Below are 17,005 nucleotides of genomic sequence, written 5' to 3'. Positions count from 1 at the left end.
GAATTTAGACCACAGGTAGCATTAATTCAGACTGAAAACCAACTCAAGGACCAGCTTTTGTCGTTATGAATTCTCAGGAGAGATTTTCCAGCCTCTCCTTCAGTCCTAAGTTTTTTGTTTTTTTGTTTTTTTTTTTTGTGCGGTACGCGGGCCTCTCACTGTTGTGGCCTCTCCCGTTGCGGAGCACAGGCTCCGGACGCGCAGGCCCAGCGGCCATGGCTCACGGGCCCAGCCGCTCCACGGCATGTGGGATCCTCCCGGACCGGGGCACGAACCCGCGTCCCCTGCATCGGCAGGTGGACTCTCAACCACTGCGCCACCAGGGAAGCCCCCCAGTCCTAAGTTTTGAGAAAGGCAACCCTCTTTGTTTTCTTCTTAGTTCTCATTCACAGTCTGAGTGAGGGGAAGCGCTTCAGAGCCTCGCCTTTCTACAGAGTCTCCCTTTAGGCTTGGCGCCTCACCGCCCACACCCGGTGCACTCGAGAGCCTTAAAACCTTCCCAGGGGAGGCTGACTTTGGGTTCATTTATCCAATCTGAATTCTTGGTTTCACTTCCTGTTTTAGTCCTTGAAGTTTCCTTACTGTTGTGTCGATGCAGCAGAGCATTTGAAACAATATGAAACAGCGTTTAAATTGTTATAGGAGGGGTGTTTGACATGCATCTGGAAATGGCAATCTTGATTTTTTTTTATGGTAAAGATGTTTTATGTCCCAATCAATTACCCACTTAGAATGAAAGAAAAGTAGTATATTCTGCTGTGTGATTTGTATGCTGCCTTGCTGAAGTACTAAGTATATGTATAATTTTCATATGGGTGTTTCTGTAGGTGTTAAATGGGATTTGCATATAGTAGCTAATTAAATCGTTTTTGTTTTTCTTGGTATTAATTGTAGTTGCTATTCTAGACAAAAATAGAAATGCTTCCAGGGATAAGACCATGTTTTCAAAATACATTGTCTGAATTTGGGGTTTCTATTAATTATAATGTTTTCTTTAATTTTTAGAGATCTGATAAAGCAAAAATAAAGTCTTAAACATTCCTGTGATTTTTAATTTTATTTTTCTGTGGTAAAAATATCTAGAGCATTGATTTGGTTTATTAATTACTAAAATATAGGTTATTAATTACTAAAATGAACTAATTGGTTTATTATTTACTGAAAATCTGATGTTTATATTACTTTTTCTTGTCTTAGCTGTATGCCACTGGGTATGGTGCCGGCGGCAGACTAGGAATTGGAGGGACAGAGTCGGTATCTACCCCAACATTACTTGAATCCATTCAGCATGTGTTTATTAAGAAAGTAGCTGTGAACTCAGGAGGAAAACACTGTCTTGCCCTCTCTTCAGAAGGAGAAGTTTACTCTTGGGGTGAGGCAGAAGACGGGAAGTTGGGGCACGGCAACAGAAGGTATTATGTGAAACCATCATTTTTAATGTTATGTTTTCCTCTTCTTGTCTGTGTTAATGCTTGTATGGTGTATTGGCAGTTTGTTTTTTAAGACGACATTTGTAATAATCTACTCAAAGTTAATGTTAATGACTCATTTAGCAGAAATAAGTTCATGTGACATTATGTAGGCTTGCCTACATGACCCCTCTGTTGGGGGGAAATCAGTTCTGAATTTTGATTTCTGATTACTAAGTATGGTGAGCTTCATCTTGTCCTTTTCCCCCAGGTCCCCTTCCCCTCGTCCCCGAGTCATCCACTGAATCACAGTTGGCCTTTTGTTAATATGCAGATGCTAAAACTGTAAATACAGAGGAAATGGCAGTAGGGGAAAGGGACACACAAATGATATGGTTTTTCAAACAAAGCAACCCAAACCCACTAAATTTTTAAAAAGTAATGGGAACCACCTGCCAAATTGGAGTGACAGGGCCCTTTGCATCTGAAATAACTAAAACACCAGACAAAATATATGAAACAGCAGCCCTAAAGACATTGGATAACAGGAAGTAAAGTACGGTCAGTGATCTCCAGAGGTGAATACTGACAATCATGTGTGAGGGGAATATCTGAGAGGCCAAGGCACAGACCACCTGAAAAGATTAGGAGGAACATTCCCAGAGCTCACAGAGGGCAGAGGGTAGGGCCGACTCCCCAGACCTCATAATTCGCAGGGCGCTGAGTAGAGGACTAAAAGTGGTGGTGCACCCAGAGGGGAAGGAAGTGAACCACAGACTAAGGGTTGTTCTGATCCCCCCAACAAAGCTAAAAAGCAAGACCTGAAAGGATTAACCTGTTGACAGGTAACTTAACCATGTTGTAGAGATCAAAGCTCAAGAATGTTTTTATGGATACAAACATATCAAACAGCCAGCAAGATGATATTCACAGTGTTGTTCATCCAGTCAGAAATGATCAGGCACATGTCTCTCCAGTAGTGTCGGGAAAACTGGATATTCAAATGCAAAAGAATGAAATTGGACCACTCTTCTACACCACTCACAAAACTTAACTCAAAATGGAGTAAAGACTTGGCTTTAAGACCCGAAATGATAAAACTCCTAGAAGAAGACATAGGGAAGAAGCTCTTTGACATTGGTCTTGGCCATGATTTTTTGGCTATGACACGAAAAGCACAAGCAACAAAGGCAAGAATCAACAAGTGGGGCTCCGTCAAACCAAAAGCTTCTTCACAGCACAAGAAACAACACAGTGAAAAGGCAAACTGTGGAATGAGAGAAACGAGTTGCAAATCATACAACTGGTCGGGGGTTAAGATCCAGAATCAACACGTGGGGCTCCGTCGAACCAAAAGCTTCTTCACAGCACAAGAAACAACACAGTGAAAAGGCAAACTGTGGAATGAGAGAAACGAGCTGCAAATCATACAGCTGGTCGGGGGTTAAGATCCAGAATCAACACGTGGGGCTCCGTCGAACCAAAAGCTTCTTCACAGCACAAGAAACAACACAGTGAAAAGGCAAACTGTGGAATGAGAGAAACGAGTTGCAAATCATACAACTGGTCGGGGGTTAAGATCCAGAATCAACACGTGGGGCTCCGTCGAACCAAAAGCTTCTTCACAGCACAAGAAACAACACAGTGAAAAGGCAAACTGTGGAATGAGAGAAACGAGTTGCAAATCATACAACTGGTCGGGGGTTAAGATCCAGAATCAACACGTGGGGCTCCGTCGAACCAAAAGCTTCTTCACAGCACAAGAAACAACACAGTGAAAAGGCAAACTGTGGAATGAGAGAAACGAGTTGCAAATCATACAACTGGTTGGGGGTTAAGATCCAGAATACATAAGAAACTCATACAACTGAATAGCCAACGAAAACCAAATACCCCAATGAACAAATGGGCAGAGGACCTGAATAAGCATGGTTCCAAGAGGCCTACAAATGGCCAACAGGCACGTGAAAAATTGCTCAGGGTCACTAAATCATCAGGGAAATGCAAATCAAAACCACAATAAGACATCACCTCCCAAGTGTTATCATCAAGAAGACCAGAGGTAACAGGTACTTGCGAGGGTGTGGAGAAAAGGGAGCCCTTGTACGTTGTTGGTGGGAATGTAAACTGGTGCAGCCACTGTGTGAAACAGTGTGGAGGTTCCTCATAAAATTTAAAATTGAATTAGCATATGATCCAATGATCTCACTTCTGGGTATATAGCCAAAGGAAATGAAACCACTATTTCAAAAAGATATCTGCACCCCCATGTTCACTGCAGCATTATTTACAATAGCCAAGATAAAGAAACAACCCCTGAGTGTTCATTGACAGACAAATGGAGAAAGAAAAATGTGTTGTGTGTGTGTGGGGTGTGTGTGTATGTGAATATTACTCAACCATGAAAAAGGAAATCCTGCCATTTGCAGCAATATGGATGAACTTCGAGGACTTTATGCTAAGTGAAATGTGTCAGAGAAAGACAAAAAACTGTATGATCTCACTTATATGTGGAATCTTAAAAAAGCTGAACTCATAGAAGTAGAGAGCAGATTGGTGGTTGCCAGGGGTTGGGGGTGGAGGAAATGGGGAGATGTTGCTAAAAGAGTACAAACTTCGTTATGAGATCAATAAGTTGCGGGGATTTAATGTACAGCATGGTGACTATAGTTAACAATACTGTATTGTACATATGCAAGTTGCTAAGAGCGTACATCTTAAATGTTCTTACTACACACATACAAAAGTAAACATGTGAGGTGAAGGATTTGTTAACTAACCTTATTGTAGTAACCATTTCACAATATATACATCTATCAAATCATATTGTGCACCTTAAACTTACACAATATTATATGTCAATTTTATCTCAATAAAGCTATAAAAAAATTATCAGGCACACAAAAGAGAAGGAAAATACAACCCATATAAGGAGAAAAGTCAGTTGATTGAAACTGACCCAGAAGTGACACAAGTGATAGAATTACTAGACAAGAACACTGTAACAGTTCTATCTTCAGTAAGGTAGAGGAAAAACTTGAACATGTTAGGTAGAGACTGAAAGATATTTAAATGCCCAAATCAAAGTCCTAAAGAAATACAATGTCCAAGAAAAATACAATGTTTAAGATGAAAAATACAGTGCATGGGATTAATGGCAGATTAAACATTGCAGAAGAAAAGGTCAGTGAACTTGAATATATAAGAGTAGAAACTATCCAAATGAAACAGAAAAAAAAAAGAATATATTAAAAGACCATAGTATCAGTGAGCTGTGGACAACCTCAAATGGCCCAATACATGCATAATTGGAGTTACCAAAAGTGATGAAGATGGGGATTTTGAAGAAGTAATGGCTGAAAAAATTTCAAATTTGATGAAAATTATAAACCCACACATTCAAGAAGCTCAGAGAACCCTAAGCAGGAGAAACATGAAGGAAACGACACCAAAGCACATTATAATCAAATTGCTCAAGGCCATTGATAAGGAGCAAAATATTTTAAAGCAGCCAGAGGGAATAATACCAGTTATGTACAGAATAAAAAGTAAAGGGTGATGGTGAATTTCTGATAAGAAATAATGTAAGCTAGAATACAGTGGGAGATACTGAAAGTAAAAATAACTGTCAGCCTAGATTTTTTTACTCAATGAAATTATTTTTTCAGGAATGAATTTGAAGTAGACTTACGCAGGCATACAAAAGCTGAAATAATTCACCACCTCCAGATCTGTACAACTAAAAATTTAAAGGAATTACTTCAAACTAGAGGAAGATTATACCAGATGGGATCAGGGATCTATACAAATGAATGAGGAAATTACTACATGGGTTAATATCATGATGTTTTCCCTTATTATATAAATTCCTTTAAGAGATAATTGAATGTTTTCAGGATATGGTAAAAATGAACTGAGATGCTTAAAACATACGTAGGAGTAAAATAAATGACAGCGGTAGCACAGAGGCTGGGGTTAGAGGCAGGAAATGGACATAATGCTGTTGTGAAGTTCTGACACCACACACGATGTAGTACATGACCCCAGACTAAACTCTAACCGTTAGAGATGCAGTCTACACCCGCCAAAGCAGCCCCGAAAAGAACGCAACAAAAAGTTTTATCTGATGAGCCAACAAGGGAGTTAAAGTGAATCAAAAAACATACTTGAAAGAAACCAGAAAAAAGAAAAAAAATGGAGTAAACAGATGAGACAAATAGAAAACAAATAGTAAGGTATAGATCTAAACCAAAATATATTAACAATCACATCAAATGTTAAATGATCTAAACACCACAGTTAAAAGTCATTGTCAGAATGCATATCAAAGCAAGATCAAACAATATGCTACATAGAACAAACTTTGTATTTAACATGTCTATATTTAAACACATAAATCGATTAAAAATAAAAGAGTGGGAAAATATGCTAACACAGATTAAAAGAAACCTGGAATGCCTATATTAATATTATACAAACCAGATGTAACATCAGAGAATATCATAAAAAGGGTCATTTTATGATGATGATGTGGTCAGTTCATCAAGAGGACATAATAATCCTAAATGTTTACACAACAATAATAGATCTTCCAAATATATGAAATTAAACAAAATGACAGAGCTGTAAGGAGAAACAAATTTACAGTTGTAGATTTTAATATCCCTCCCTCAATAACTGATAGGTGGGTAGAAGATGTGTCAGAAGACTTGAACAACTTTATCCACCAATTTGATCTAATTACCACTATACAACACTACTTAACAAAAGCACATTCTTTTCAAGTACACGTGGAACAGCTGCCAATATAGACCGTAATTTGGGCCAGAAAACAAATCTCATAAATCAAAAAGATTCAAGTTATATAAAAGATTTTCTCTGACCACAATGGAATTAATTAGAAATCAATTACTATAAAGTATGGAAAATCCTCCATATATTTGGAAAGTAAATAAAATGTAAAAATAACTAAAATGTAAAAAAAATAACTGATGGGTCAAAGAAGGAATCAGTGCGAAATTAGAAAGAATTTTGATCTGGGTGAAAATGAAAACAATATATAAAAATGTGTGGGATCCAGCAGAAGCAGTACTTAGAAGGAGATTTATAGCATGAAATGCCTTTTTATAAAAGAAAAATGATCTCTAAACAATAACCTCAGCTTCTACTTTAAGGAACTAGAATAAGAAAGACAAAGTGAGCAGATTGAAGGAACTAAGAAAGATCAGAGCAAGAATCCATGAAATAGAAAACAGAGAAGTAGAGAAAAATTAAAACAGAAGTTGGTTCTTTGAGAAAGTTAGCATCATCAATAAAACCTCCATCTAGACTAATCTATCTATCTATATACACACACACACACAAATTATAGCAATATCAGGAATGAGGGCGTTTGTAGTTATTGAAAGATGAAGTATATTAAATAACTTTATGCCAACAGATTGAACTTTTTAGACGAAATGGACAAATTCCTCAAAGGACACACATTCTTTAATGCTCACTCAAGAAAAATTAGATGACTTGAATGGCCCTGTGTCTATTTAAGAAATTGATTTTCCCACAAATAAATCCTCAGGACCAGATATATGACTGGTGATTTCTACCACGCATGTAAGTAACAGATAATACCAGTTCTTCACAGTCAGTTTCAGAAAATTGAGGAGGGAATTCTCGCCAACTTACTTTTTTGAGGACAGCTTTATTCTTATATCAAAACCAGACTCAGATGTTATTAGGAAAATATAGACCAATATCCTTCATGAGCATAGATGTAAAAATTCTTAATATTTTAGAAAGTTGAATCCAACAATATGTAAAAGGATAAAGCAGTAAGGCCAAATGATGTTTTTGCCAGTATTGAATAATTGTTTTAACATTAGAAAATTGATCAGTGTAAAAAAGAAAAACTATATAGATTATCTCAGTAGATGAAAGGCGGAAAAGCATTTGGCAAACTAACATTTGTTTCTGATAAAAACTTTCAGCAATCTGGGAATGAGAGAAAACTTCCTCAGCTTGGTAAAGGGCATCTCTGTTAAAGCTAGGGCTTGACTTCCCTGGTGGCTCAGTGGTTAAGAATCCGCCTGCCAATGCAGGGGACACGGGTTCAGAGCCCTGGTCCGGGAAGATCCCACATACCGCGGAGCAACTAAGCCCATGCACCACAACTACTGAGCCTGTGCTCTAGAGCCCGCGAGCCACAACTACTGAGTGCCTAGAGCCCATGCTCCACAACAAGAGAAGCCACCACAATTAGAAGCCCACGCACCGCAATGAAGAGTAGCCCCCGCTCGCCACAACTAGAGAAAGCCCACGCACAGCAACGAAGACCCAACACAGCCATAAATGAATGAAAGAGAGAGAGAGGGAGGGAGGGAGGGAGAGAGAGAGAGAGAGAGAGAGAGGGAAAGAAAGGAAGGAAGGAAAGAAAAGAAAGAAAGAAAAGAAAGCTAGGGCTAATGTGGTACATGATGGTGACAGGCTGAACACTTTCCCTATCTCCAGGAACAAGACAGGACGTCTGCTGCTGTCTGTCACCAGTTGTACTCAGCGTTGTTTAGCAGGTTTAGCAAGTGCAGCACAACAATGCAAAGAGGTAAAAGGCATTCAGATTGGAAGGAGAATTAAAGCTGTCCATTTACACATCATATGATTATTTATGTAGAAAATCTGACGGTGTCTACAAAACAGCTACTAGAATCAGTGTGATTAGCAAGGTTGCAGGAGAGAAGATCAGTAAATAAAAGTCGATTGCAGGCAAATAAAGGAAACATTTCTGCATTAAAAAAAGTCAACTGTGTGTCTTTATACATATACATATGCAATCAGAAATTGAAATTTTAAAATACCATTTATGGTACCCTGCCCCTAAAATCGAAATAGTAAGGAATAAATTTGACCCAAAGATATGGATAACTTACAGACAAAAAAACTGTAAAATATTGCTGAGAGAAATTTTTAAAGACCTAAACTAATGGAGGAGTATGCTGTGTTCATGGATTGGAAGACTCAGTATTGTTGATTTCTTGGTTTTCCCCAAATTAACCTATTGATTCAACCCCTTCCCAATCAAAATTTCGGTAGAAATTGACAAGCTGATTATAAAATTCACGTGGAAGTGAAGAGTACCTACAATAGTCAAGACAGCTTTGCAAATGAGGAGCCAGAGTTGGAGGACTGACACTATTTAACTTCCAGTCTCATTTTAAAGATACAGTAATCAAGACAGTGTGGTATTATTGTAACAAGTGAGAAATATATCAGTGGAGCAGGATAGGAGAGGAAGTCCAAAAACGTACCCACAAATACGGATACAGTGAGTGTGGAAAAATGAAACTTGATTCCTCCCTCACAGTTTGCAGTGCATAATACGAAAGTGCAAAGACAATTTACTGGAGAAAAGATAGTCTTTTCAACAGATGGTTTTGAACAATTGGACAACCGTATGGTAAACAGTGAACTTAAATTCTTATCTTGCGCCATTAATATCCAAAATTCAACCAAATACTTCATCTACTTCTACCTGGGCCAAGTAGCCATTCTTCTGTTCAGATCTGGTTTAAAGCATGGACTGTGCCACAGACCCAGCGATCCATCCAAAAACAAGGACTGCAGCCTAAATTCCAAATACCACAGACTAAAATCTTCAGCCTTGCCTAAGGGAACACCTCGATCTTTGTACTTGAATTCTTATCTTGCATCGTATCCAAAATTAACTCATAAATCTAAAGGCTACAACTAAAAACTTCTAGAAGAAAACATGAGAGAAAACTTTTGTGAGCTTAGGTCAGATGAAGATTTTTAGATAGAACTCCAAAAGCACAATCCAGTAAAGAAAACTAGGATAAATTGGACTTTATAAAACTTGTGAACTTCTCTTTGAGAGACACTGTTAAGGGATGGAAATCACATGCCACAGACTGGGAAAGCATATTTACCACATCCTATATCTGACTCAGGTCTTATATCCAAGATCATTATAAATAGCTTTCAAAACTCAGTAATAAGAAAAAGAAGTTTGTCGTCAGGCTTGCCATGTTATATATAGACCAGTTGACTCCTTAAATGAAATGTTGATTTATAGCAAGGGTAGACAGGCTGTTTCTGCAAAAGGCCAGATAGTCATAAATATTTTACGCCAGCCACATACAGTTTTTGTTGTATATCCTTCTTTTGTGGTTTTCGTTTGTTTGTTTTACAACCCTTAAAAAATGCAAAGCCCATTCTCAGCTCACTGGCCTTTCAAAAACAGGTCATAGGCAAGACATGGCCCATCTGTAAGTGCTGGTCTTCCAGCCCCTGATTTAGACTGTACATCTCCTCTCTGGCATTTGGGCAGCTTGTATAAAAGGAGGTAGGTAGGGAATTACGTGATTTTGAGTTCAGGCCTGAATGATTCTTCCAGATTGATTGAATGATTGACTTGACAGATGTATGTAGGTTGAGAGGTGTACATTGAATAAATGAGCAACAAACCAATAGCCTATATTTAATAATTTAAGAATATTTAAGAATGAAACTATTTCAGTTATCTTTGGGGACCTCTTTTGCAGTCCGTGTGACCGTCCTCGTGTCATTGAGTCTCTGAGAGGAATAGAGGTGGTTGATGTCGCTGCTGGTGGAGCCCACAGCGCCTGTGTCACTGCAGCCGGGGACCTCTACACGTGGGGCAAAGGCCGGTATGGCCGCCTGGGGCACAGTGACAGTGAGGACCAGTTGAAGCCAAAGCTGGTGAGGAGGAGCTGTGCTCGGGAGGCCTGGAGGGACAGCTTGCCGTTGTCGTTATGCTTTTTAAAAATCCACAGTATTTCCTGTTCCAGATTCTTTTTAGTTTCAGAGTTAACAGTGGGTTTTTTTGGTGGGAATAAAAACCACCTTGGTATATATTCCGTGGGTCGTTTAAACAGGAGAGCGTTTGAAATACCCTTTTATCTACACTAGTAAATATTACTTGGCATCTAGCTAGAGGCTTTGTCTTCTGGGAGGTCCGCTGTGATTCAGGTGAGACTGTGGGGTGAGCGGCAGGACTGAGCACTGGACACTGGGCCCTGCTCCTCCCGCTGGGATGCTCATAGTCCAGACATGCGAGGGTGTCTTCTGTCCTGGCCCGCAGGACCGTTAAGATTCCCTGGTCTTTGTAAAGAGTTAAGACAGCCACCCTCCCCGCCGCAAGTCCCAGCACGTTAGCCCCTCCGGGGAGAGCCTCCCTTCTGATGCGGTCGGATGTCCTCAGTGTCCCTCTCTCTGCAGGTGGAGGTGCTGCAGGGCCACCGCGTGGTCGACGTCGCCTGTGGCAGTGGGGACGCCCAGACCCTCTGCCTGACGGAGGACGACACCGTCTGGTCCTGGGGGGACGGGGACTACGGCAAGCTGGGCAGAGGGGGCAGCGACGGCTGCAAGGCGCCCGTGAAGGTACGCTGCCCGCCGCCGCCTGCGTCTCAGGAGTAGCCTCGCTTCATCTTTAGCTTCTTTGCAAAACACACGATGGGTCACTGGGTGAAAAGGGAGTGAAAGACCCAGAGGTATGACGATAGTTTTAAGCTCCGTTTCGCGCTCTCTCGGGAATGTCTGTGGTCAGCGGGGCATCGCGCAGCCCGTGGTTTTATTTAGCCTGCGGACCTGTTTGAGGAGGACGACTTGTTCCCACTCTGCAGTTCACAGAGGTCTGTAGCCACGCACTGCACTAGTATTCGCTGAAAGGCTGCATCTGGCTTAGCCGGAGGCTGCTGGATGGACATCTGTGAGAAGCCAAGAGAAGAGCCTCCGCCTGAGCCGAGCGGCTCTGGGCGGTTTATCGACGTTTGTGATCACGGCTGTGTTTTGCCCTCGTGAATAGGGAGTTGGCGGAGGTTACGTCCATCGGTGTGTTTGGGTCACATGCTGACCACCTAGCGGCCTGCGGGACAAGAACACAGCAGGGCTGTTCACCTGAGGTGATCTGCTGTGGACTTGGGAGTGTCGGTGCCGTGAAGGAAAGCTAGAAGTTGTCTCTGCTTGGCATCGTCTCTTGTTGGGGCTCTGAGACTGCGCGTGCAGAGTAGAGACCCACGTGGTGCATGTGCGGCCTGGGGAGGGGGTGGGGAGCCACTGGGGGCTGTCAGAATAGGAGCCTGAGCTGGGGCTGCCGAGCTGTTCTTCTCAGAGCCGCGCTGCTCAGCAAAGCAGCCGCTGGCCACGCATAACTACTTAAGTTTTGACGTAAATCAGTTAAGAGTGAGTGACATCACAGTTCACTCCCTCGCTTGAACTGCCCACATTTCACGTGCTCAGCAGCTGCGTGTGCTGCCATGCTGGGCAGTGTGGGCACAGCAAGCTTCCGTTACCACGTCGAGTGGTATTGGCGGGTGCCGGCTAGAGCCAGGGCCTGATGAAGAGCATGTCACCTGAGGCACCTGCCCCTCTGTGCCATGAGGCTGGCCGCAAGGAGACACCCCTCTTCTTTGGGGCCTCCTTGGCAGGTGCTGCTGGAAGACCTGGGACTCAAGCCTGCCTTCTTGTCTTTACCACCACTTGCTCTTTTCCCTCACAGGTATACGGTATCTTAACCACGTTACAGGTTACTCATGGTTTCCACATTTATGAAAAAGTTGTTGTGGGCTTTCGTATGTCAAGAAGGCATTAGACAAAGGCTTTGCACCTTTCAGGGTTGAGATGCCGAGCGTTGGGGGGTGTTGGGGGGTGGAGGCCATTACTGCTATCATTGTGTTGGGGGTAGGGTGAGGAGAAAACTAAGAGAATTAGGGGCTAATGAATTTAAATTTAAGTTTGAGAACTTGAGTCTGGAAACAGTCACAGGTAATAAGGAGCATAGTTTGCTAGGTGAGGAAAGACGTCAGCCAGGTAAATGAACCCCAGTAAGAGCTCTGGGCGCTAGCTGTGAAGGGTCTGCACCGTTGAGCATGCAGGGCTGGAAGTGGGGTCCAACACGGACCTGACCAACGTCGTGTGTAATTGGAATAACCTGGGCAGATGGATTGCTCGTGTCTGAAGTCAGAACCCTGGTTGTCTTGGCCATCCGTCCCCCATTACCTGCTTCTTCCCCGTGGGCCTGTGCATCTGAGAGGGCTGGAGGGCAGATGGGAAGTGCAGGGCTTGCCGGAGAATGGGGCCACCACATCACAAAGAGAAACGGAGTTGGGAGAGCGGATGCTGGGGAAAGCGATCATAGACCTTCAGTAGTGACGTGTTCATTTCCCGTGGTATGCGGTGCATCTCACGGGTGGTGGCGCGGGCGCCTGGCCGCCTGTGGCCTGTGTGCCCTCAGAGCCAGGCTTCCTGCTCCTTCTGCGAACACTTGGCTGTGTGGAGTAGGGTTTTACGTCGTAATAACCGTTTGGCGTAGGAGTAAAAGGGCTTTCCGAGTTCTCTGTTGGCGTCACTGCGGTCTCTATCTGGGTGCAGCCGTCAGCAGAAACCTTGATTGAATCAGTCTAACTGAGCCTTTTCCCTTCTAGATCGATTCTCTGACAGGCCTTGGAGTGGTTAAAGTGGAATGCGGGTCCCAGTTTTCTGTCGCCCTGACCAAATCTGGTGCTGTCTATACTTGGTATGCAAGATTCTATTTATTTAAGTCCACCAAATCCGGATTGTTCATTAGAAGTCGCTTTAGCTGCCGTTTTGTAGGTAGCAATGTGGCTTCTGGGGCAGGCTGTGGTTTGTGTCTTGCAGTGTCAGCGTGGTGTCTGCTCCCGGAGGGTGGCGCAGGGTGGTCACCAAGATGGCTTTGCACTCACGAGTCCCGCGTTTCCTTGTGTGCAGGGGCAAAGGTGATTATCACAGGCTGGGCCATGGGTCTGACGACCACGTTAGACGGCCGCGGCAGGTCCAAGGGCTGCAGGGGAAGAAGGTCACCGCCATCGCCACCGGGTCCCTGCACTGTGCATGCTGCACCGAGGACGGTAGGTGGAGGCCCGGCCTCGCAACGCGGAGGCGTCCGATCGGAGGGGCCGGCTCAGGGCTGACACGCGCGGCCCTGAGGTGGAGGCGGGACGGGGAGAGCCACACCACGCTCGAAAGCTTCAGCCCCTGGTGGGAACACCGGTGAACCTGCTGTGTCTCATGGCTAACAGAGCCGGCCTGACGCGGCCGTTGTTAGAAACACTCGCCTGCAAGGTTGGCCTTCGGCTGGCTCCTGGGAGCCTGGACTTCAGGAGGGCTCCCACCAGCCCCGATTGAAGGAGGCTTTGTTAGAATGTTTGCAAAGAGCGTGGTCTCTGCCGAAACCTGCGTCCTGCTGGGGGTCTGGAACTTGGGTACGTGCCAGGCAGAGTGCCTGCCTGACCTGCCCCAGTCAGCACCCTGGCACCGAGTCCCTTATGTCCCTGCTGGACGGCACGTCCCAAGGGGCCACAACTTGTTACTGAAGGAACTAAGTGTGTCTGTGTGACTCCACTGGGCGGGGACCCTTGGAAGCTGGCTCCTGGTTTTCTCTGCACGTCACCCACGTGCCTTTTCCCTTTGGTGATTTTGCTTTGTGTCCTTTCACTGTAATGAATGATAGCTCTGAGTCTGGTATATGCTGAGTCCTGGAGTTCTCCTAGTGAATCATCAAAACGGAGGGTGGTCTTGGGAACCCCAAGAGAATGGCAAAAGGGAATTACGGATGCAGTTAAGATTGCCAAATCAGCTGACTTTACAGTATGGAAATGTTCTGAGTCATTAGGTGAGCCTAGTAAAATCGCACACACCCTTCAGTGGAGAAAAGGAGGCAGAAGATCAGTGAGAGAGACGTGGTGGAAGGAGAGGACGGAGAGATTTTCCAGTTACGAGAGGGTCTCAGCTTGCATCGCTGGCATTGACGGTGGCGTGAAGGGGCCGGGGAGCATGGGTGGCTGCTGGAAAACTGCCATTCCCCCAAGTTTGCTCCCTTTAAAAGGCTTCGGTGAATTATATGAACACGTGCCCTTTAATTAGTTTCGATGCATGAGTTTCATATATGAATATGCAACTTCTGTGGCTTGTGGTGGGACTGATGTAGTTCTTGATGAAGAAATTACAACACACTTTTATTTCCTTTATTATAATTTAAAAAATTTTGAAACATATATATAACACACTTAGAGAACAGTTGCAAGTGTAGTACAAAGAACTTTTTCTTTTTCCATGTGAGAGATAGGTGATGCCGTGGTGCCCCATGACCCTGAACAAGTGTGTATTTCCTACAGTGATGGGCCCTGGGCTACCTAATCACAACATGGCCTTCAGGGAGAAAATACACACAGTCGTCACTCCACCTGACCTCCCTCTCTCTCCCCTCACAACACGGGCTCTGTCAGCCGTGCTGCTCTTATCTCTATTCTGAGACGACCCTCAGTCACCCCTCAGGGTCATCCTTGTCAGTCTTCTTCAGTCTTCTTGGACTTTTTGGACCTTGACACTTTTCACACTGGTTACAGGCTGGTTATTTTGTAGAACATTTCTCAATTTGAGTTTGATGTTTCCTCAGTAGATGCAGGTTGCATGTCTTTGATCTTAATTTATCCTGCATTCCTAATTCATCCTCAGTTCATCAGGGGACATGCATGTTCTCTTTGTCCCATTACTAATGGTGTTAATATCAGTCACTTGATAAAGGAGGTGTAGCCAGCCTGTTCCCCTGTGAACATCCTTTGTAACTAATAAGTATTTGGGAGGGTGTTTGAAACTATATAAACATTCCTTTTTCACTGAACATTTTATTTATTCTCATCAGATATTTAAATTTTTGTTGGTTTGTTTTCATCTTGTCGGGCTCGTGGTTTCCTGATTTATCTAATGAGTTACATATAAGCTGTTGCTTTTACTTACCTTGATGTTCAAATTGTGCCCTGTGTGGCTGGCTTCATCTCCTGAAGTTTCCACCCCGTCATTCATTGGGTACTTCCTCGCTTTCTGGCACAAAAAGACCTTCTATCCTTGTCTTGACTCTCCGTGTCTCAAGCTCAGAACTGTCTGTTTCCCCAAGGAGCCCTGGTGCCTTTAGAGGAAAATGGTGTTTGAAAGACAAGGTCAGGTCTGTAGGTGTGCTCATCGCTATGGGATGTCACTGCTCCCAGGCCTTCTCAGTGGATAGAGCTAGGGAATATATATATAAATAATACACAGAATTACATCTGTGCTTATTTCTCTATGTATATATGTACATAGAGTACCACTTGTTCACACCAGTACCCGAAGGCACTGGACCACAGGTTCATTCTACTTTTCTCTATTTCCATACTTGTTCCTCCTTTCTCTTTTGGTAAGAAACCTGGATCCCCTTACTGAGTAAGGAAGTGATTCACTTGCTCTTCCTGTAGTGGCTGGTGTCCCATCGTCGCCTTTGCCTTCTCCCCTGCGTGGATCCTCACCTCACTTGGGCTGTGACTGCCCACTCTGGACCATGTCCCCGCGTGGGTATACTGCTCCCTGCTTCGGCTGACTTCCCACACCTGGCTACCCTCTGTGTGGAAGTCCTTGTCTCTCGTGCACTCTTGATTCCCTGCACCCGGCTGCGCCTCTGCAGAGAGGCTCTCTTCCCCTTGCTTGCACTCTGACCCCTACCCAGTGGCTTTAGGACTGAGTTCTTCAGAGCAGAAAGGGGCAGGACACAAGCACACTGCCCTTGATCATGCGGGCCTTGCACTTTGCACGGCGGTGCTTGTGGCTTCATGGCATCCTGAGGACTCTGTGGATTTGCAAGGCTTGTGATGTTTCTAGAGAACTAGACTCACTTCTGTTCTAGTCACCACCGTAGCCATACAGTGGTGTTTCATGGTTGGGATCTAGTATGGTGTGCTGAAAAATACGATTCTCATCAGTGAGATATGAATGAGAGATTCCTACCTCACGTTTAGGACATGAGTAACCATTGGAAGAACAGCATGTTCCTTTAAAACATGGGTTCTGTTTAGTTAAACACTGACTTTCTCTTCCTTTGACATACACAATCCATTTGGACTGTAAGTATTTACCATCTGTTCTGACGTTACTTGTTCTGATTAAGAACTGCTCCAGTTACATGCTTAGTCCTGTGAGCAGACACGGTTGGAAAAGCCGTGTGCGCAGCGGGGGAAGGGTCCTGGGAAGCCTGCTCCCTCTTTGAGTGTTGTGATTAGAGACATCTGGATCACCATAAGGTTCACATCGCACAGACGACCGCCGACAGCCAGCTGGAGGGCAGCGAGGACTGTGTGCGGGAAGACGGCGGTGGTCGTGCGTGCACTGGTGGTAATATACCAGTCCTTGTTCTAAACCCACTGCATCAGGTGAAGTGTATACGTGGGGCGACAACGATGAGGGGCAGCTGGGAGATGGAACGACAAATGCCATCCAGAGGCCTCGGCTGGTAGCTGCTCTTCAGGGCAAGAAGGTCAACCGCGTGGCCTGTGGCTCAGCACACACCCTCGCCTGGTCGACCAGCAAGCCCGCCAGTGCCGGGAAGCTCCCTGCCCAGGTCAGTGGCGGTTGGGCGAGTGGGCCAGCAGGCATGCAGGTTGTGACAGAGTTACGGCCTGCGTATTGAATTACGCGTGTGCAAGCGTGCGCACACTTGGTTTTCCCCTTATGCATTTCCAGAGGTGCTCTATTGTCAATAATGTATAATTATTGGTAGTGGTAAGAACAGTATTTTTAAGAAC

General features: G+C 44.1%; 1 protein-coding gene across 3 annotated transcripts in view; it reads left to right on the top strand.

Moving 5' to 3' along the window:
* HERC2 (HECT and RLD domain containing E3 ubiquitin protein ligase 2) overlaps positions 1-17,005 on the top strand; it is a 226,554-nt gene that overhangs the window by 197,628 nt on the left and 11,921 nt on the right. For all 3 annotated transcript variants that reach the window (XM_082630800.1, XM_082630799.1, XM_082630798.1), the window contains 6 exons: positions 1,198-1,412; positions 9,962-10,139; positions 10,659-10,820; positions 12,863-12,954; positions 13,167-13,306; positions 16,634-16,821. In XM_082630800.1, the coding sequence (XP_082486926.1) occupies positions 1,198-1,412; positions 9,962-10,139; positions 10,659-10,820; positions 12,863-12,954; positions 13,167-13,306; positions 16,634-16,821 (975 nt within the window). The remainder of the gene's footprint in view (positions 1-1,197; positions 1,413-9,961; positions 10,140-10,658; positions 10,821-12,862; positions 12,955-13,166; positions 13,307-16,633; positions 16,822-17,005) is intronic.

The sequence above is a fragment of the Mesoplodon mirus genome (genome assembly GCF_964341445.2).
Source record: "Mesoplodon mirus genome assembly, chromosome: 8".
NCBI lineage: Eukaryota > Metazoa > Chordata > Mammalia > Artiodactyla > Ziphiidae > Mesoplodon > Mesoplodon mirus.
The sequence above is the reverse complement of the archived record's forward strand: the minus strand, read 5'-3'. Positions and strand labels throughout refer to the sequence as shown.